General features: G+C 43.5%; 1 protein-coding gene across 3 annotated transcripts in view; it reads right to left on the bottom strand.

Moving 5' to 3' along the window:
• Positions 1–23,262, bottom strand: part of LOC142584592 (protein 5NUC-like) — a 761,070-nt gene that overhangs the window by 183,628 nt on the left and 554,180 nt on the right. For all 3 annotated transcript variants that reach the window (XM_075694708.1, XM_075694710.1, XM_075694709.1), the window contains one exon: positions 3,378–3,549. In XM_075694708.1, the coding sequence (XP_075550823.1) occupies positions 3,378–3,549 (172 nt within the window). The remainder of the gene's footprint in view (positions 1–3,377; positions 3,550–23,262) is intronic.

Here is a 23,262-nt window from a genome sequence, read left to right as displayed (position 1 = left end):
AAATATTGCTGCAGAAGCGGCTTCTTATTGGGAAACCCTCCGCAGTTCCATTGCCAGATACTAAAGTTCTCGTCCGCACTATCCATGGCTAGGCTGAGAGGAGGCTTGAACGGCCCTGAAAATCGCGCTCTCCGTCGGTGGTGCTAGTACATGACGTCGTGCTGCGACCTGCGAAGGAGCGGGGCTGGGTTCTCTCCTGGCATTGACCTCCTCTAATTTGCTTATCAGTTCACTGAGTGCACCTAAGCCCATCTTTTGGTGCGCTATAGCTTCCTGGAGCTTTGCTAAGCTAGCCTGCATGCTGGCGAAGGCATTCTTGAGTTCTGAGAACAATTTTATTGTCTCGTCTTCCTCTCTGTTCTCTACCGCTCGACGTTTGGGCGCGCGAGCCGCGTGGGATGTCTCGGACGTATCCATGGCGACCGTGGCCAAAGCGGGTTGCGGCGAGGAGGGTGAAAGCGCGAGCGTCCTAATCTCCGCCATCTCTGCAGCTAGTCTGCGCATTTCTTGTTTAACCTGCGCGTTTTCTTTCCTCAACTCCTCGTTAACTCGTCGCAACTCCTCGAGCTCGTGTGCGTGGTGCGAATCGCGAGGCGGGTCGTCACCTCTTGGACCCTCACGTCTCCCTCGAACCTAGTCGGCCCAGGAGAGCGTGAACTTGCTTCTAAGGGCGGTGGGCGTGCGGGAGCGGGACCTCGTCCGCCTCGACGTGTCGCCCCCCGGCCTGGAGTTGGAGCGAGGCCGAGAACCGGAGCGTCCCCGGGAACAGGCCCGTCCTTTGGATCCACGGCGGGATCCGGAACGTGCTCTGGAGGCGGAGTGGCCCCTGGATACGGAACGGACTCTCGAGCGGCCCCTGGAACGGGAGCGTCCTCTGTGCTGAGCACCCGGAGTGGACGAAGCCTGGACGAGTTCCGCAGTGTCCGAGCGCCGCTGAGGGGACGGTGACGCGGCACCGGCCATCTTGGCGCGCTCACTGCGACGACGACGCACGATGTATGGGATCTTGAACCTTTGAGCACAGACCTTATTAGCCGTGAGATGCTGGCCACCACAGAGTTTACACTTGGGGGTACACTGATGCTGCTCATCGGGACTAGGGGCGCCACAGCCACGGCAAATAGCGTCACCTGGATTGGGACACACGTCGGCGCGATGACCGAGGCGGCCGCACGTATAGCACACGTCGCTTTGCTTGCGGTAGAATGAGCACTGCATGAGTAACGGTCCATACCTGACAAAGTTCGGTACACGATGCCCGTCGAACGCGACGATGACCGTGCCGGTTTGAGCTATTCTCTTCGCTGCTAAGGCGAGTGGATTATTGGCGTTGACAATCTTGGCATCGATGACGTCAGAGCCGTCTTGAAGAGGGATATTGCGGATCACCCCCTTGCACGTGGAGTGCGGGGCCGTCTCGTAGGCACTGAGCTCATATATTTTGCCCGAGATGAGCATCTGCCTGATCCGAACGTAGCGGTTCGCGTTCTCGCGCTTGGGAGTACTGGCAACCATAATATTTTGCTGTAGATTCGGGCATAGAGTATCTTGGCATAGATCTTTCTAACTGATGCCAGCGGCGGCGAGTATTGCGTCAGCCACCGTAACAACGCCAATCTTGGAGATATTGAGTCCACCTCGCAGCCTGACAACAATCTTGATGTCATCTCAAGAAAGTGAGAGCATTCGTCCCGCTCGTATAACTCTGGATTTTAGCGCTGCACCGCCTGATTTGCCACGGCGCGCTCCCGGCTGGGGCGATGGCGCATTAGTGTCTGCCGTGCGCGTTTTGGCGCTAACTCTTCTGGCCCCCGCAGACTGCCAGCCTTGATCTTGGGTAACCTCTTCCGGGGAGATATCCTCCCCCGACACTTGATACTCCATCTTAAGTAAGAAATGAAGCGTACCCCGCCTTCAAAGGGCAAGTATGCGGCGGGCAGATGCTTCACGAGGCTAAAAGCTCGGTCTGAAAGCTCGGGCACGGGCAGGAGGCTCGTGGTCAGCGAGCGAGACCGCGGCCTCCTGGAGAAGAAGACGAAGTGAAGAAGGATCGACATTTGGGCGAGTTGGTACAGGTTGAGCATCTTGAAGGGGCAGCGCAAAAACACGATGACAAAAGGGAGGAACACACAGGACAGCGCTGTCCTGTGTGTTCCTGCCTTCTGTCATCGTCTTTTTGCGCTGCCCCTTCAAGATGTTCAAGACGAAGTGAATGTCAGCCATGGAAGGCATTCGAAATACCATGTTAAATGCGCAAGTACACTAGTATTTCATCCTAGGCCGCGACCATTATTTATATAAATGCAATTAGCATTCAAGTAATGTAGTCGCACACCGTACTGCCACCACCAGAACGCATCGTGTATGAGGTGTCTACTGCAACGGGGCTGTTCTCTTGCGCTTCGCTTCATCGAAGAGCGGCACACACCCAGTGGCACATTTCCAGTGACCGAAGGTGCCGTCACAGTGGTGCAACGAAGAGCGCTACACAAATGGCACACGCCCAGTGGCGCAAATTAGTGCCGAATAGGTTACCTAAAAGACGGAGCACACACAATAGCATTGTCCAGAGCCACATATGCAGTGGCAGAACATATGCATTGACATCCAGTGACTCAAGTACCCATATCACGTATCCAGTGTCTAGAGTTGCCGCTGGAGTTGCCGCGGTAAGAGCGGCACATACCCCGTAATCCAAGTCGGCGTGAAAAGGAAATGCTTAGATCCGAGCATAAATACCAGAAAGTGTGTGAAGTTTCCTAATAGTTCTCATCCAATGGACATGTAAAAATGTATCAACTCACTAAATGGTGATTCAGTATATATATATATATATATATATATATGTATATATATATATATATATATATATATATATATATATATATATATATATATATATATATATATATATGTGCATGTGTGTGTGTGTGTGTGTGTGTGTGTGTGTGTGTGTGTGTGTGTGTGTGTGTGTGTGTGTGTGTGTGTGTGTGTGTGGGATGGCAAAACAGCGCGGCGGTAGCTCAATTGGTAGAGCATCGCACGCGAAATGCGAAGGTTCAGTTCCCACCTGCGGCAAGTTGTTTTTTCATCCACTTAAATTTCCATTAATTTATCGTTTCATTACTTCATTTATTAGCACAAGTAATTTCCCCTAGGTTGTCCTTGGTGTCAGTGTTTGTTGGCTTCTTATGATATGACTATATACTTTTTTTACTTTAATTTATGGATGAACTTATGTTAATAGATATAGCGAATAATTTACAGGTGCGAAAATGTGAAAAATGCCTCATTATTAAGTGTTAGCGTGGTAAGAGATATATTTCCGTGCATGACATTACAAGACTTGGAAACACCTGCTCATCCACGCAACTTACCAGCGGTGATGAGGAATTCCGCGGGTGCCACCTCTCCCTTGGCGTCGTGCCGGTGGACACCATGCTCGAGGAGGTTTCTCAACTGTGCCCCGCTCACGTTCATCACCACGAGCGTGTTGCCGAACGGAAGAACGTTCACCACGTCCTCGAATGTGACCAGACCGCCTGTGCTCTGCGAGGGGGTGATCGATAAGCTTCACACATGGTGAACCACAGGCGTGAAAGAAGTTCAGAAATTCGCTAGAAAGCCTTACTAGATCATGAAAACATTCTCAGTAATCACATGCATTTTGAACACAGTTCCGTCCGGATGAGCTGTGCCTAACATAGCAACGCTACACAGGTGCAGGAAGCCACAATTTTTGCCTCTACTGTACGTGTCGACGCCAGCGTGAAGGTCAATTGATGACCTACAAACGATGTCACTGCTTGCCAGCGCGCTTTATCAATGCTGGCTGTGTGTTTCGCCAGCGAGTCCAGCATGCACCGATGTTTTCTAGATGCCGACTTCAACAATAATCCATTAGCCAAATAGTGTCATTAAATTTTCTACCTAGGCTGCGAAGGATGCAACCGACAACCTGGAGCACTGCGGCCGGTTTTTGTGTTCAAAGTTCTGAAGCGCCTGTGCGTCCAATGTGCCTCCTTTTGTGTTTCAAGCGCTCCATCACCTGCGTTAAAGTTTTACCGGCGAACCCACAGCCATTGCCTTGTGTGCAAAACGCCGGAGAAAGTAAGGCCGTTCTACGTGACAGGAGAAAAGACCAGCCGTTCAGCAGGAACAGTCAAGTCTACTGCCGAAATGCATGCTTTTTTCAGCTGTTGTCAAGTTTTAGTGACGGTGAAGAACACAGTAGCCACAACTGTGAATAACATCATTAACTCTTTATTAGGAGAACTTGTGCCTAGCAAAACAACTTATACTCAGGCACAAGAGTGGTGGAGAGCAAAGTCGGCGATGGTCAGAAATCAGATCTACGGGTCAAGCGCGTCGGTATTCATACGTGAATTGTCGAAAATTCCAGGGTAAACGCTGGTGCCCGCGTGCCTTCTAGAAACTGCAACACGATTCGTGCCGCGCATGCGGTCTCACAATACAAGCTTCGGCTTGAACGGCAAGGTGCGCTGCAGTAATCACAGGATGGTAAGAACTCGAATTAGCCTAGACCTGAGGAGGGAACGGAAGAAACTGGTACATAAGAATCCGATTAATGAGTTAGCGGTAAGAGGGAAAACAGAGGAATTCCAATTCAAGCTACAGCACAGGTATTCGGCTTTAACTCCGGAAGAGGACCTTAGTGTTGAAGCAATGAACGACAATCTTGTGGGCATCATTAAGGAGTGTGCAATGGAAGTCGGTGGTAACTCCGTTAGGCAGGATACCAGCAAACTATCGCAGGACACGAAAGATCTGATCAAGAAACGCCAATGTATGAAAGCATCTAAGCCCACAGCTAGAATAAAACTGGCAGAACTTTCGAAGTTAATCAACAAGCGTAAGATAGCTGACATAAGGAAGTATAATAAGGATAGAATTGAACATGCTCTCAGGAACGGAGGAAGCCTAAAAACAGCGAAGAAGAAACTAAGAACTGGCAAGAATCAGATGTATGTGTTAAGAGACAAAGCCGGCAGTCTCATTAGTAATATGGATGAGATAGTTCAAGCGGCTGAGGAGTTCTATAGAGATTTATACAGTCCCAGTGGCACCCACGACGATAATGGAAGGCAAATTAGGACATAGGAATTCGAAATCCCAAAGGTAACGCCGGAAGAAGTAAGGAAAGCCTTGGGAGATATGCAAAAGGGGAAGGCATCTGGGGAAGATCAGGTAACAACAGATTTGTTGAAGGATGGTGGACAGATTGTTCTAGAGAAACTGGCCACCCTGTATACGCAATGCCTCATTACCTCGAGCGTACCGGAATCTTGGAAGAACGCTAACATAATCCTAATCCATAAGAAAGGGGACGCCAAAGATTTGAAAAATTATAGACCGATCAGCTTACTGTCCGTTGCCTACAAACTATTTACTAAGGTAATCGCAAATAGAATCAGGAACACCTTAGACTTCTGTCAACCAAAGGACCAGGCAGGATTCCGTAAAGGCTACTCAACAATAGATCATATTCACACTATCAATCAGGCGATAGAGAAATGTGCGGAATCTAACCAGCCCTTTTATATAGCTTTCATTGATTACGAGAAAGCGTTTGATTCTATCGAAACCTCAGCAGTCATACAGGCATTACGGAATCAGGGTGTAGACGAGCCGTATGTAAAAATACTGAAAGTTATCTATAGCGGCTCCACAGCCACCGTAGTCCTCCATAAAGCAAGCAACAAAATCCCAATAAAGAAAGGCGTCAGGCAGCGAGATCCATATCTCCAATGCTATTCACAGCGTGTTTACAGGAGGTATTCAGAGACCTGGATTGGGAAGAATTGGGGATAAAAGTTAATGGAGAATACCTTATTAACTTGCGATTCGCTGATGATATTGCCTTGTTTAGTAACTCAGGGGACCAATTGCAATGCATGCTCACTGAGCTGGAGAGGCAAAGCATAACAGTGGGTCTAAAAATTAATCTGCAGAAAACTAAAGTAATGCTTAACAGTCTCGGAAGAGAACAGCAATTTACAATAGGCAGCGAGGCACTGGAAGTCGTAAGGGAATACATCTACTTTGGGCAGGTAGTGACGGCGGATCCGGATCATGAGACGGAAATAATCAGAAGAATAAGAATGGGCCGGAGTGCGTTTGGCAGGCATTCTCAGATGATGAACAGCAGGTTGCCATTATCCCTCAAGAGAAAAGTATATAATAGCTGTGTCATACCAGTACTCACCTACGGGGCAGAAACCTGGAGGCTTACGAAAAGGGTTCTACTCAAACTACGGAAAGAAGAATGATAGGTGTAACGTTAAGGGATAAGAAAAGAGCAGATTGGGTGAGGGAACAAACGGGAGTTAATGACATATTAGTTGAAATCAAGAAAAAGAAATGGGCATGGGCAGGACATGTAACGAGGAGGGAAGATAACCGATGGTCATTAAGGGTTACGGACTGGATCCCAACCCAAGTGAAGGGAAGCGTAGCAGGGTGCGGCAGAAATTTAGGTGGGCGGATGAGATTAAGAACTTTGCAGGCACGGCATGGCCACAATTAGTACATGACCGGGGTTGTTGGAGAAGTATGGGAGAGGCCTTTGCCTTGCAGTGGGCGTAACCAGGCTGATGATGAAGATGAAAAAAATCCGCGTGTTGATAAAATTGCATAAACAGGCCTGGAATTTGACCTGATCCCGGTGGCCAGAACCGGTAACGCACTTCCTCACCAGAGCAGGATTGGCCAACCTGGTGTATTACTTGGCCACAACCTCCTATGTGAATACAACAATCAAACCCCGGCCCTCAGTCCCCAGCAGCTGCGACGCAACTGACCACGGCGGCGGTCAGACCTGCGACGCAGCAGAGGGTGCTAAGAATCCCTAGCTCCGGACAGGCCGCCATTCGAATATGAACCTGGCAACGTTTAACGCTAGAACGTTATCTAGTATGGCGAGTCTAGCAGTGCTATCGGAGGAATTAAATGGCAGTATATGGTATTTAATAGGGCTCAGTGAAGTTAGGAGGCCACAAGAAGCATATACAGTGCTAAAAAGCGGGCAAGTCCTGTGCTACCGGGTCTTAGTGGAGAGACGAGAACTAGGAGTGGGATTCCTGATTAATTTAATAAGAATATAGGTGGTAACATACAGGAATTCTATAGCATTACCGTGAAGGTGGCAGGTCTCGTTGTGGAACCTAATAAGAGGTACAAAATGAAGGTTGTACAGGTCTACGCGCCTACATCCAGTCATGATGACCAGGAAGTCAAAAGCTTACATGACGATGTGGAATCGGCGATGGGTAGAGTGAAAACAAAATACACTATACTGATGGGCGACTTCAATGCCAAGGTAGGCAAGAAGCAGGCTGGAGACAAGGCAGTAGGGGAATATGGCATAGGCCTAGGAATAGCAGTGGAGAGTTATTTGTAGAGTTTGCGGAACAGAACAATATGCGGATAATGAATAGCTTCTTCCGTAAGCGGGATAGCCGAAAGTGGACGTGAAGGAGACCGAACGGCGAGACAAGAAATGAAATAGAGCTCATACTGTGCGCTAACCTTGGCATCATACAAAATGAGGACGTGCTCAGCAAGGTGCGCTGCAGTGACCATAGAATGGTAAGAACTCGAATTAGCGTAGACCTGAGGAGGGAACGCCCACAAGTAACGCTGGAAGAAGTAAAGAAAGCCTTGGGAGCTATGCAAAGGGGGAAGGCAGCTGGAAAGGATCAGGTAACAGCAGATTCGTTGAAGGATGGTGGGCAGATTGTTCTAGAGAAACTGGCCACCCTGTATACGCAATGCCTCAGGACTTCGAGTGTACCGAATCTTGGAAAAACGCTAACGTAATCCTAATCCATAAGAAAGGGGACGTCAAAGACTTGAAAAATTATAGACCGATCAGCTTACTGTCCGTTGCCTACAAAGTATTTACTAAGGTAATTGCAAATAGAATCAGGAACACCTTAGACTTCCGCCAACCAAAGGACCAGGCAGGATTCCGTAAAGGCTACTCAACAATAGACCATATTCACACTATCAATGAGGTGATAGAGAAATGTGCGGAATTTAACCAACCCTTATATATAGCTTTCATTGATTGCGAGAAAGCATTTGATTCAGTCGAAACCTCAGCAGTCATGGAGGCATTGCGGAAACAGGGTATAGACGAGCCGTATGTAAAAATACTGAACTATATCTATAGCGTCTCCACAGCCACCGTAGTCCTGCATAAAGAAAGCAACAAAATCGCAATAAAGAAAGGCGTCCGGCTGGGAGATGCGATCTCTCCAATGCTATTCACAGTGAGTTTACAGAAGGTATTCAGAGACCTGGATAGGGAAGAATTGGGGATAAGAGTTAATGGAGAATACCTTAGTAACTTGAGATTCGCTGAGTATACATTCTTCTGGGACACCTTTGTTAACCTTAGCATGCGAGGATGTCTCCTGATTTGTAACTACATATTGGTAACGGCCGGTCAAGTAATTTTGTAGTTACCTATCGGGAATACCACGGACGCCGTAATTATTCAGTTTTTGTAGAACACACTATGACACACGGTATTGAATGATTTACGAAAGTGCCAGCGTGTAAAGCTTTCCCTCGAAATTATTTAGGGTCTCACTTTTAATATCGAGTAACGCAAGTTCGGTGGATTTGCCTATTTGAAAGCCAAACTGGGCCTCACTTCTGATATTATAGTTATTGAAAAAAATTTGTAATCTGATATTAATAGCACTTTCAAACACTGTCGACAGCATTGGAAGTACCAATATTGGTCAATAATTTACAATTTCCCTGTCATTAACACCTTTGAAGACCGGGCACACAAGAGCTATTTGCAGTTGTTCAGAAAAAACTCGAGTAGAGAAAGTTAAGTTATTAATGTATGAGAGCGTGGGCGATACCACATCAGCAAAGGATATTATTGGCATAGGTTTGATGTCATCATGTCCTGCAGCACAGTTGTTTTCATTCTTGGTATTGATTCTTCTGTTCATGAACAGCAGGTTGCCATTATCCCTTAATATAAAAGTGTATAACAGCTGTGTTCTACCAGTACTCACGCACGGGGCACAAACCTGGAGGCTTACAAAAAGGGTTCTTAAAGAAATTGAGGACGACGCAACGAGATACGGAAAGAAGAATGATGGGTGTCGCGTTAAGGGATAAGAAAAGAGCAGATTGGGTGAGGGAACAAACGCGAGTTAATGACATCTTAGTTGAAAGCCTGAATGAGATATGGGCATGGGCAGGACATGTAATGAAGAGGGAAGATAACCGATGGTCATTAAGGATTACGGACTGGATTCCAAGGGAAGGCAAGCGTAGCAGGGGGCGGCAGAAAGTTAGGTGGGCGGCTGAGCTTAAGAAGTTTGCAGGGACGACATGGCCACAGTTAGTACATGACCGGGGTTGTTGGAGAAGTATGGGAGAGGCCTTTGCCCTGCAGTGAGCGTAACCAGGCTGATGATGATGATGATGTCAAGAAAGTTTGCTGCTAAAATTGTCTCAGTTAAATTTACACACCGGCGTACTGAAGTGGATAGAAACATTCTTGACTAAACGTTCTCAGTTTGTTTTTGTTAATAACCATTATTCTAGCAGACTGTAACATCAGGCGTCCGCCAGGGATCCGTCTTAGGGCCACTTCATTTATTAATTTGCATTAACGATCTACCAACACATGTCTCATGTAACATTCGTATCTTTGCAGATGCTTGTGTATTCTACCGCAAATTTACCAACACATCTTACCCCACATTTATCCAGAACGATCTCAGTAATGTACAAGAATGGTGTAATCGCTGGCTAATGAAACTAAATCCCAGCGAATGAAAGCTCGTGTCTTGCACTCGCTGTAGTTACCCCCTCACTTTTACCTATTCCACTGCTGATGTGGCAATAGAATCACTCCAATCATTCAAATACATTGGTGTTACCCTATCTGGTGATCTGTCCTGGCGCTTGCACACTACTATCATCATCTCAGCTTGTAATAGATCACTGGGACTTCTTAGGAGACATCTGAGTCATACCCCACAACAAGTAAAAGCGTTGGCCTATAAATCATTTGTAATATCGAAACTTGACTATGCATCGCCTTTCTGGAACCCGCGTCTAATTTATATCATAAATGCACTTGACGCTGTGAAAAATCCTGCTACTAATCGTGTTTATTCAATCTTCATATTCGTACGATATCGCCATTTGATCAATGAAACAGGAATCTGACTTGGAAACGCTTTCTTTCCTTCGACAGATTTCCACCATCTTTCTCTACCGTTCACTTTTTTTTCAGCTCCCTAAATCACTCACCGTACATCACGCCCCCTTCATACATATCTCATCGAACCGGTCATCCGCTTCAAGTTGCACGCGCACGTGCCCGGAGCACCACTTTTCAAGCATCATTTTTTATTCGAGCATCAAGGGACTGGAACGGCGTTTCACAAGCCTATCTGCCTTTACCGAAGCTGTTGTCACCCATATCTCAACATGAACGCCTGTTTCTAATGTTTATTTTATTAACCACCCCTTATGTAATACCTCCCCAATGGGGTCTTTCGGGTATTCAAGTGAAGTGAACGGAAGTTAGCCGAGCAACACGTGGACTTCCTGTGGAGGATGGAACACCTTTCTAATAATTCACCGTCAAATAACGTACTGGTTCTTGGAGACGCCATCGTAAGTGATACCCTTAGGAAAAAAATTGCTTTAGGTCTCAAGCACTGTAATAAGCTTGACATAAAACCCGTTGACGTTTTAAGCATACCGCGCTGCATAACCAGGTTCGTCCCGGAAAAAGAACGCTCACGGTTTATTTCAAATTGCATTGCAAGCATTAATCAATCACATTCTCCTTTTAGGACGTCTGACCCTGTCTGACCATTAGTTATTTACCTTCTGGAGCATAAACTTTGACCAGTAATATCGGACAAGCAAGGTTATTTCGTAATTATGCCAGATGACATGTTTTCAGAAAAAAATAACATTTCAGCCATAGAAAAGAATTTACAGCCCGTAAAACTCAAGCCCTCGGCAGTTAAACAATGTGCGGTGGACCTCCTGTCAAGACAATCTTGATAGGGTTGTCTCTAATGCCAAGAAAGCGAAATCCCTCAACTTAGAAATATTTTTCTCTGCGAAGACCCATAAACAAGAAATTCCTTTTCGTGCTATAGTGTCAGAGAAAGAGACGTGGCAGGTCTGTGTCGCTAGTTACCTAAAGTACAGCTTAGCTTTACTAGTTTTTTCAGACCCCTTTCGCATGCGTAAGTCTCAGGCACTAGTTCAGCATTTGAGAGACGAAACTGTATTACTCCTTGCCGCATGACGAGTCACTAAATACTGTAAATCAGTGCATTAAAGAACAAGTGCAAGAGTCGGCTTTTATTGACAGATGCGGTGTTTCCACGGGAGCTTTTCTGGAAATTTTTTCAATGTACCTAAAGTCGGCGCTGATTGGGTGGAGAGATGGTGTTTCTGCATAAATCAGGCATTTGTATTGGCCCAATTGCTGCCCCTATTCTTAGCGATATTTACCTGAGTAAGGTTGACAGCTGCTTAGAGAAAGCCTTAGGTGATTGCGTTATCAAGATATTTTGTTACGTTGATGATTACCTGATTTCCTGCAATAGGGAAGAATTAGATTCCGCTGCTACCTCAGTAAGTGAACAATTTAAACTTCATGGAGAAGGATTAAAGTTTACCAAGGGATTTCCTCAGCGACACGTAATTCAGTTTCTAGAGATTTCCTTGGTCTTCGAACAAAATCACGTTTCTTGGCTGAACTCCCCAAGATCTTTGAAGCCGTCGTTAAATTTTCAATTCGAGCATTCCAAAGTAGTAAATAACGGAATTGCCATCTCGTGCCTTAAGTCTTCTCTCACGAGATACTGCATGCACAAAATGAGCGCCAGTTTTAATGCAGCGCCTATTAGAAGCAGCTTATCCTAGCGTAGCAGTGGCCACTGTGGCTGAACGCCTAAATAAGTCCGTTTCGAGGGGGGCGGACGTGATTACAGAAAGCAGTGACAGCAAAAGAAGAGTAGTGGCTATTCCGTACTTTCATTCAGTATCGCACAGGCTTAAAAAGTTGCAAGTAGATATTTATTTATTACATCACCCCTAAGGGCCCTCACGCGAGGGTACTAAACAGTGGGGGGGGGGGGGGGTGGCACAAACATGAAATATACACAAGAAACAAAACTACATCAAATAAACATACACACAAAAGATAAAATAAATATGTATGAGCAAGGGGTGTATGCACTTAGTCATGAAAACACGAGAACATTTTATATAATGTGTTAATATGTGCATATAACAATAAGTAATAACTAATCTGCTACCACTAACCGCTTTCTTGCAACAAGGTTTGGAAAGATGGTAAGTTAACTTCAGTAGCTTTGCGTGATGGTACGGTATTCTATTCTATTGTGCGAGGAATAAATGATTTTGCCTAGAGCGATGAGGGGCACATTATGCGTTTTAATTTGTTAGCGGGGTCACGGCGCGGGAAAACTGCAGGGGGTGGTGGAAAGAAGTCATCGTGAAGCGTGGAATGGTGATAAAAGTTTATGAAATAAGGTTAGGGGAGCAAACTTGCGTCGGCGAGATAGTGATTCCAACTCAGCACGTTGTTTTAACGATGTGACGCTGGTGAAGCGCGAATAATCGGAAAAGATGAAGCGAACAGCACGGTTTTGCAGAGATTCAATGTTGTTGATTATGTATGCTTGATCGGGATCCCATATGGCAGAAGCATATTCCATTGTTGGGCGGATCAACGTGATATCAGCAAGTTTTTCTAAGTGGGAAGGTGCGTGCTTGAGGTTACGCTTAAGAAGACCGAGTGCTCGGTTAGCTGATGCTAAGACGGTGTTAATATTGTAATGCCAAGTTAAGTCAGACTGAAGATGAAGGCCAAGATACTTGTAAGTTGGTGCAAGTTCTACTCAAGCATTATTGAGAAAATAGGTGGTAGGAAGTCGACTGCAATATTTGGTAAATGACATTAGCTTGGTTTTAGACGTATTTAAAGACATTAACCACGAGGAGCACCAAGCGGTCACCACATCAAGATCAGTTTGTAAGGAAAGTCGGTCAGCGTCATTACTAATATTACGATATATAACACAATCATCTGCGAATGATCGGGTTCGAGATGAGACACATTTGGGTAGATCATTAATAAAAATTAAGAAGGGTAGGGGACCGAGTACGTTTCCCTGAGGACTCCAGGTGTTAAAGGAGCAGAAGAAGAGTTACAGCCATTAGCACAGGTGAATTATTGTCTCTTGGAGAGAAAATCTTTAATCCATGCAAGAACGTTTAGGTGAATATTAAAGTGTGTTAATTTGATTAGAAGCCTGTGATGAGGAACGCAATGAAAAGCTTTAGAGGAGTCAAGAAGCACTGCGTCAACTTGGAATCCTTCGTTAAAGGCGGAAAATATATTGTTAGTAAATCCGGCAAGCTGAGTGTCGCATGAATAACCCCTGCGAAAACCGTGCTGGTACTTTAAGATGATGTCATGGTCTTTTAGGTAGTTGATGACGTGTATGTATGACGTGCTCGAGAAGTTTACATATGTTGCTAGTTAATGACATAGGATGATAGTTAAGTCGGACAGAGCGATCACCCGATTTAAGTATTGGTATTACTTTGGCTATTCGCCAGTCATGAGGAATAATGCCAAATGATAATGATTGTGAAAACAGGGCCGATAACACTGGAAGAACTTTTACAGAAGCTTTTTTAAGTACCTTATTTTTGAAACAAAGGTGATCAGAGCTAGTAGTAGTTTTGCGGTTCTTTATCAGGGCAAGAATACCAGATTCGCTGATGACACTTTCTGGCATGGAAATGTTAGGCAATGGCTCTAAAATTGGCGAAGAAGTTATATCTCCATTGGTCAACACTGATGAAAATGCACCGTTCCGAAGCTGCGGACACTCAGTTTCAGTGACTGGGTGTCCGTCAGCATTAATTAGTACTGTATCAGGATAGGAACTCGGATTGATAACGCGCCAGAATCTATGAGAATTATTGGTTAACATAGTAGACAGGTCGTGACTGAAGAAATTACGACGGGTTGTTCTAAGGAGGGACTGATACTCTTTATCGCAATTCTTGTACTTGTTCCATGATGATAGGAGACGTGTGGTCATTGCTTGGCGGTACAAACGTCTCTTTCTTATTATTAAGACAACTAAGACGATGTGTGAACCAAGGTGAATTTTTATGATGTCGGATGGTGATGATTGGCACATACTTATCAACAAGGTGAGAAAAGGTGATTTTGAACTACAGCCAGTTTACTTCAATTTTGCGTGATGAATACTGAACCAGGAAGTTCTCAGAGAAGGTGTGTAGTTCCGAGTTAATCATCTCAAAATTCGCGCGATTGTAGCAGTGAATTCGCTTAATGGTAGTTTTCTTTTCACTAAAGGGATGCGTGATGCACCCGGGGATAGCGTCGTGCTCGGATAAACCATTTAAATGCAGTATATCAGAAAGAACGTCAGGGTTAATTGTTGGGACAAGATCAAGGATATTTGCCGTGGTAGCGGAGCGACGCGTAGGACTAATAATAAGTTGAGCAAGAGAAAAACCTAAGCAGGAATGAAGAAAGGTGTGGGTTTCTTTATCACTGGAGTTAACACAAAGAGTGGGCCATTCAATTTTTGGAAAATTAAAATCGTCAGATACGAGGAAAATAGAGTTAGGAAAGCGCACATGTAAGTCGCTGAGTATTCTATGGTATTCACCCGAGAATCCATCAGACATATCGGGCGGCTGGTAGAAAGCACCAATAATAACATCAGTAACTCCGAATTTACACCATATCAATACACATTCGAGTAAAGAATCAACAGTGAGGGGAACAGCAGATAATTGTTTCTCTGTGGCTATAAGGACACCTCCTTCTTTTCTATTTTTTCTGTAACATCGGAAAAAGCAAAATTTAGATTCACTCAGAAGAATGGAATCATTCGGAACGGTATCATATCGTCCAGCCAAGTTTTAGTCAATACTAGAAGGGAAGCGCACGTAGAATCTACGAGCGAAGAAAGCGCGACAGTTTTCGAAAGCACACATCTAATGCTTGGGAATTGGAAATTGATATTATTCTTTAAATTAAGACACACATTAAGGAAAAATGCCGTAGTCTCTGAAGATGACTTATCAGTCGGCATTTGTCATACTGTGGAGGGATGACGAGCTGGCAGAGCACGACTACCCGCGACATCCAACACATAGGCATCATTATTGATATGCAGCTTGTCGAACGTTAGGCGCACACGTTCACCTTGTTTTTTAATTGATCGAGAGAACTGCAGAAGTTTCCGGCGGGAAAGCAACAAGTTAATGTTGCTTTCACTGCTCCCAATAAGCTAGGTAGGCTGCCGTGCAAAGGAAAACGGAACAGGTAAAAGGAAAAAAGAACAGATATTTGTCCTGCGAAGCACAATAAGAACAACAACATTTTACTGACTTTCGTATCGGTGTGGTTTATAAAGTTGCCTTTACCTGTGGCCAGTTCTACGTAGGGCAAACGGGGCAGTGTATCAGAGGCTAATGGAACATAAAAGGGAGTTAACCTGTGGATCGCCTTCTAATCGTTCCCTACATTGCCAAGATTGTAACTGCACACCAGAGTTAGATGAATGCGCGATATTGTACTGGCACAAGAATGAAGATACGCGCCTTACGGTAGACGCATGGCATATCTATAATGGCGGAAGTGCGTGCGTGAGTCAGCCTTCGATTACTTTACGTAAGGAAGAGATTAAGTGCCTTAACAGCTATCTCTCACGCAGACTGGCACATGTACCCGACTGACAGGTGGTGATACCATTCCAGAGCTTGCGCAGATGAGTTTTGTGTCTCCTCCCTTCTTTTCGCTCCTGTGCTCCCTTCATTTGATAGTCGGCGTTCGTGTTGCCCACTTCTATTCTCTTGTGTCCTGTCTGCAGGCCTCACCTTTTTGCATAACAGGCTCAGTTACTGCGTGTTTATCTGGGGCACAAGGACAGCACAGAATTATACCACATTACTCACATTACAAAAAAGGTACTACGAATATTTGAGGGATATTATGGTCACTCGCAAGGTCTCAGCACGCGTGCGCTATTTTCAAAATATTTCATATTAGAAGCTAACCAAATCTATTATATTAAGCTTTATTTTGCATATTCAAAATAATAAGCTATACCACACGAACAGATCTTCTCGCTGTGTTCAATACTTTAGCAGGGAAGAAGTTTGGGCGTGCTGGTAGTTCAATCGTAAACTGGGGTACATAGCGCAACAACCGACATAATAATAATAATAATAATAATAATAATAATAATAATAATAATAATAATAATAATAATAATAATAATAATAATAATAATAATCTTTATTTAAGACAACAAGGTCTCGGATGCAAGGGCAACAGGCAGATTTGTTCTGCCTGATGGGACCGAAGCATCCGAATACACACACTCAGAGTTTGTGGCAACAGAAAGAACATAATACACTACCGTCCCATACACAACACAGTTTTATACAAAGTAAAAAAAACCGAACAAGGTACAAGCTTTTACAATCATAAAGGAAAATTCGTACATATAAGGAAACCGAGGATCATAAAAAAAATTCTGTATACACAACCTATTCATTGTTAGGAGAGGAAAGGAGGTAAACTATAACATTGTTTTTGAAAGAGTTCAGGGACACGTATTTCTGAATAATTTCGATGGCCTATGTGGGTCTGTTGAGAAGACTGGGAATTAAGTATGAAAGATTAGAACGACAGAAAGCTGAGCTAGTTAGTAAGGATTAATTATGCAAAAAAGAGGTGAGGCGTGCAGACAGGTCCTAAGCACTGCTTTAAGCCTAACGTAAAGCCCGTTGACGTTTTAAGCATACCGCGCTGCATAACCAGGTTCGTCCCGGAAGAAGAACGTTCGCGCTGTATTTCATATTGCATTGGTAGCATTAAACAATCAAATTCTCATTTTAAGACGTCTGGCACTGTGCGACCGTTAGTTAATTTCCTTGTGGAACATAAACATAGACGAGCAATATCTGACAAGGAAGGTTATATCGTAATTATGCCACATGACATGTTTTTAGAAAAAGCCATTTAAGCCATAGAAAAGAATTTAAAGGCCAGTAAAACTCAAGCTTTCGGTAGTTAAGCAACGTGCGGTTGACCTCTTGTCAAGACATAATCTTGATAGGGTTGTCTGTAATGTCAAAAAAGCAAAATCCCTCACATTAGAACTGTTTTTCTCGGCGAAGACCCATAAGCAAGAAATTCCTTTTCGTGCTATAGTGTCAGAGAACGGGACGTGGCAGGTCTGTGTCGCTAGGTACCTACAGAACTGCTCAGTTTCACTAGTTTTTTCAGGCCCCTTTTGCTTGCGTAATTCTCAGGCACTAGTTCAGTAGTTGATCGAGGAAAATCCTGGTGATTGTACAGCTTTTAGTATGGATATCGAAGACCTGTATTACTCCTTGCCGCATGACGTGTTGCTAAATTCCGTAAATGAGGGCATGAAAGAGCAGGTGCAAGAGTCGGCTTTTATTTACAGATGCGCTGTTTCCACGGGAGCTTTTTTAGAAATTCTTTCAATGTACTTGAAGTCGAGGCTGATTGGGTGGAGAGATGGCGTATTTCTGCAGAAATCAGGCATTTGTATTGGCTCAAATGTTGCCCCTATTCTTAGCAATATTTACTTGAGTAAGGTTGACAACTCAGCGCTACAAGGGCATTATTGCAGGGGGGGGGGGGGGACAAATTGAAGAAATATGAACATCTGACAAAAACTTGATACAGCAGAGCACAGGTGGTAAAAGTAACAAAATACGTAACATCGATGAGTCATCTCGACGGCAAAACTGTCTTCAGTGAAATGCGGTGCAAATTTGCAAGACAGACATGGAAAGGGTACACTATCGCATGAAGTGCAATGTCAGCCAAATGATGTAAAGAAAACGGGATAATATACTACGACAGACTGCGTGACAATAAAGACAGAAACTCTGAAGACGTTTTACATTCACCAATGCTCCTGGGAAGCCTATTCCAGTGTGCGGAAACATGCGGAAAAAATGAATTACGGTAGACATCAGTACGACAGCGCAGTTCAAGGACTTTCAGCTCGTGATCACATCGTTTAGAGATGAAGTGGGGAGGGAAAATGTACAAGTTCTTGCTTATTCCTGTGAGATCAAAGTAGATTCGGAAAAAAAAAGTTCTAATTTTGCAGTTAATTGGCGGTGTACTAGTATTTTCCAACCAAGGTCCTCTTTAAGTAATGTAATACTGCTACGGAAGTTATAATTACCAGAAACAAATCTTGCAGTGCGGTTTTGGACGCGTTCGAGCTTTTCTATAACTTTAGAGCTTTGAGGGTCCCATACCTGGCAAGCGTATTCGAGTACCGACGAACATTTGTTATGTAAAGCAGTTCTTTTACTTTCTGGGGGGGCGTTATAAAAATTATGTCTAACAAGGTTTAGTATACGATGTGATTTTAAGGTTAAGTATTCAATATGTCTGTTCCATGTTAAATTGTCTGAAAAATAGACCCCGAGGTATTTGTAGCGTTGGACCTTTTCAAGAAGTAGTCCGTCCAATTTATACACTGATCTCACAGGAAAACGTTTACGGGTGAATGACACAAGTTGGCATTTAGCATTGTTCAAAGACATGCCCCACTTAATGCACCAAGCATGAATTTTGTTTATATCATTCTGCAAACTACTAACATCACAATCATTTTCTACATTCTTGTATATGGCACAATCATCAGCATATAACCTCACTTTGCATTCTAGATTGTGGACAATATCATTTATAAAGACTAAAAATAACAAAGGCCCCAAAACAGACCCTTGGGGCACGCCAGAGGTTACGGTGACAGGTGTTGATTGAGTGCCGTTTATTAAAACATGTTTTGTTCGTCCAGACAGGTAATTTCCAATCCAATGTACTATTGCAGGGTGTATAGCGAGACAAGATAATTTATGTAAAAGCAATGCATGAGAAACGGTGTCAAAAGCTTTCCGGAAATCCAAAAATATACAGTCTACCTGAAATCCAAGGTCAAAAGAGTAAAAGAGATCATGAGAGAACTCTACCAGTTGAGTCGTACATGACAAGCCGGGCCTGAATCCATGTTGAAAATTTGAAAAGAAATTATTGCTTTGAAGGTGTTTCACCACAGCACTGTATATAGTGTGTTCTATTGTTTTGCAACATACACATGTTAGAGAAATAGGCCTGTAGTTTTCTAGTACATCTATAGGACCGTTTTTATGTATAGGAACGACGTGGGCTACCTTCCACGCGGCAGGTAATGAAGTGGTATTTAATGATTTATTAAACAGAGCGACTATAAAATGCGCAATTTCTTGAGAGCAGGATTTTAATACCTGCGACGGAATATCATCAGGACCGCCAGCTGATTTGTTGTTCATATGGGGAATACGCTTCAGAACACCGTTATATATGAAAGTGACCATAGGCATATTCTCATAGACTATTTCTTGTGTTTCAGGCGGTTCACCAGTGTACTTCTCAGAAAAAACACTTTTAAAATAGGAATTCAGACAGCAAGCCTTCTCATAATCACCAAGCGCTGTTTTCTCGCCAACTGATAAAATACGGACAGTTGTGTCCACTTTACCATTTATTTTACCAAATTTCCAAAATTCTTTAGGATTATCCCTTAACTTTGCGTCAAGCGATGAAATATAAGTTTGTTTATTCACCTTTATTTCTTGCTTAATATTGTAGTTCACGTGACGCATTTCATGGAAAACAGATTGATTGCGAGTCTTGAAATACGAAGCATACAGGCGGCGTTTTTTGTTAATTATCGAGCGAATTTTCTTATCTACTCACGGTTTATCTTTCCGGCGTCTAGTTGTCAAAAGTTTGGAAGGTATGTATTTTTCCATTAAAGCGTTTAATTTATCACTAAAAATAATCCAAGCTTCACCTATGTCCACTGTCTGGGTGACCTCATAAAAAATAGAGAAGAAATTTCAAAGCTCTCGTGATAAAGACATGTAATCCCCTTGGTCATAGGAAAAAACCTTTCTAGGATATTTATGGGTTGGTCTAACTGAAGCAGCACTAGACGTGGCAACAACGCAATCGTGATCACTGATACCAGGGATGACAGCTACATTTTGGATCAACGACTCAGAGCTAGCAAAAAACAAATCTAAAGTGCTGGCAGAAAAATGGTCTCGCCGCGTGCATTCGGAGACAAATTGGGTTAGGTCATTAGTTATAATAAACTCTGAAAAGGCAAGAGATAGGGCAGGCGAGTCTGAGAACACAGGTTTGCCATCTTCCCAGTCAACAGCAGGCATGTTAAAGTCACCCCCAAGTATATACTCAGTATTTACGGTAGTTAAAAAGTTTGATAGCTCGGTAAATGATTCCGGATTACAAGAACTAGGAGACCGGTAAAAAGACCCAACAGCAAGGTAATTGCCATTGCTCATTCTAACCCTGCACCATATGGATTCAGAGTGATTGAAAGAAGTAGCGAGTTCAGTACTGTGAAGGCACTCATTATTGAGAAGAAAAACGCCGCCACCATGTGTGTTTCTGTCACACCGGTAACGTCATAACCACACGGAAATACCTCGTGATTGGTGATGGATTCATGAAGCCAGGATTCAGTTCCGATCACTATCTGCGGTGGAGGAGGATTAAAGTTTACCAAGGAATTTTCTCAGCGACGCGTAATTCAGTTTCTTGACATTTCCTTGGTCTTCGAACAAAATCATGTTTGTTGGCAGTACTCCCCAAGATCTTCGAAGCCGTTGCTAAACTTTCAATCCAAGCATTCCAAAGTTGTAAAAAACGGAATAGCCATGTCATGGCTTAAGTCTTCTCTCACCAGTTCCTGCATGCACAAAATGAGCGCTAGTTTTAGTGCGCAGGTCCGGCGCCTATTAGAAGCAGGTTATCCTAGTGTAGCAGTGGCCACTGTGGCTGAACGCGTAAAGAAGTCGGTTTCGAGGGGTATGCACGTGATTACTGAAAGCAGTAATAGCAAAAAAGAAGAGTAGTGACTATTCCGTATATTCATTCAGTGTCACACAGGCTTAAAAAGTTGCAAGTAGATATGATGTTAATGTTGCTTTCACTACTCCCAATAACCTAGGTAAGATATGCACTGCCGTACAGAGGAAAAAGGAGCATGTAAAAGGCAAAAAACGAACAGATCTTTGTCCAGTGAAGCACAATAAGAACAACAGTTTTACTGACTGTCGTTTGGGCGTGGTTTATAATATTCCGCGTAGTTATGGCCAGTTCTACGTAGGGCAAACAGGACGGTGTATCAATCAGATGCTAATGGAACATAAAAGGTCGTTAACCAGTGGATCGCCTTCTAATCTTTCCCTACATTGCGAAGATTGTAACTGCACGCCAGAGTTAGATGAATGTGCGGTATTGTACAGGCACGAGAATGAAGATACGCGTCCTATGGTACAGGCATGGCATATCTATAATCGTGGAAGTGCGTGCGTGAATCAGCCTTCGATTACTTTACGTAAGGAAGAGATGAAGTGCTTTAACAGCTATCTCTCACGTAGACCGGCACATGTACACGACTGACACGTGGTGATTCCATTCCATAGCTTGCGCAGGTGAGTTTTGTGTCGTCATTTGTGTCTTCTTTTCGCCTCATTGCTCCCTTCAGTTGATACTCGGCGTTCGTGTTGTCCACTTCTCTTCTCTTGTGTCCTGTCTGCACGCCTCAACTCTGTTTTGCAGAATAAGTATGGAAGCATTTGGGTTCCGTAGTTGGTCCTCAAAAGTGGAGTTCTGTAATGGTCGCGCCTTTATTTGTAAGGCATGTTACTACTATTGTGCAATTCAAGATATTTATAAGGATCAAGCTTGATTTCGTTATAGACGTAGGAAAGCAATTTAAACTCATATAATTTATTCACTTTATAACAGAGTGTTCGAAAAAGTACAAACCTGTATGGTCGTTATACGAGAGATTTTCGACATATCCTGTCGCTTTTTTCTGTAATATTATCAACCTCATAAGATTAGTTTTGGTTGTAGACCCCCATATCGGTATACAATAGTGAAGATGAGAATGTATTATAGTGTAATGTACCTGCTATTTCAGCCATTTTGGAACAAGGTTTCTAATTTTGTAGTGCACACTAAGTGACCTAGATACCTTAAAAATTAAATTATGGGGTTTTACGTGCCAAAACCACTTTCTGATTATGAGGCGCACCGTAGTGGAGGACTCCGGAAATTTCGACCACCCGGGGTTCTTTAATGTGCTCCTAAATCTAAGTACACGGGTGTTTTCGCATTTCGCCCCCATCGAAATGCGGCCGCCGTGGCCGGGATTTGATCCCGCGACCTCGGACCTAGATACCTTTGCATGAATTGTAATAATATTCTGGGGCCATTTCAAGTGTTCTTCGAACAGGACACCTAAACATTTGTAGAAAGAAACACGTTCAGCTGCATTGTTTTCGAATGTAAGTTGAAGTTCAGAATCTTCAGGTTTCTTGCGTGCTTTAAATACAATAGCCTTCGTTTTATTTACATTTATTTCGAGTTTATTTATATTCAACCATAATGACAATTCTTGTAACTATGCATTAGGCTCGACATGTATATTATCAATATTCATCCAAGAAAAAAAATACACTGGCATCATCTGCATAAATAATTACTGCAGGAATTCAAGGGATGGCTACTACAACATTGATATATATAATAAAGAATATTGGACCTAGTATTGAGCCTTGTGGTACGTCATATATTATTTGTTTCGTTTGTGAGTGATGGCCATTCAGACATGTCTACTGCACGCGACCGGAAAGATAACTACGAATCAGATTTAAGGCAACTCCTTGAATGCCATACAACAGTAGCTTATAAAATAAAATATCATGTTTAATAGAATCAAATGCCTCTTTCAAATCTAAGAAAAGTCCGACTGTGAATCGTTTCTCATCAATATTAAAAAGTATTTTTTCCTTTATACTAAGTAGTGCCATTTCAGTTGACTTCCTGTCCCGAAACCCGAACTGTTCTTTCACAAGAATTTGTATGGTGTGCAGAAACTTGCATAGTTTTATTTATTTATTTATTTACCCTCAGGGCAAAACATTACAGAGGGGAGTGGGTAATACATAATAACACTGAAAATACAAGCAGCAGCAGAGAACAATTACCAAGACATAGATAAGTTAGAATAAGTGATC

Source organism: Dermacentor variabilis, chromosome 6, assembly GCF_050947875.1.
Source record: "Dermacentor variabilis isolate Ectoservices chromosome 6, ASM5094787v1, whole genome shotgun sequence".
NCBI lineage: Eukaryota > Metazoa > Arthropoda > Arachnida > Ixodida > Ixodidae > Dermacentor > Dermacentor variabilis.
Note: the sequence above shows the minus strand (reverse complement) of the source record. Positions and strands in the feature narration are given on the sequence as shown.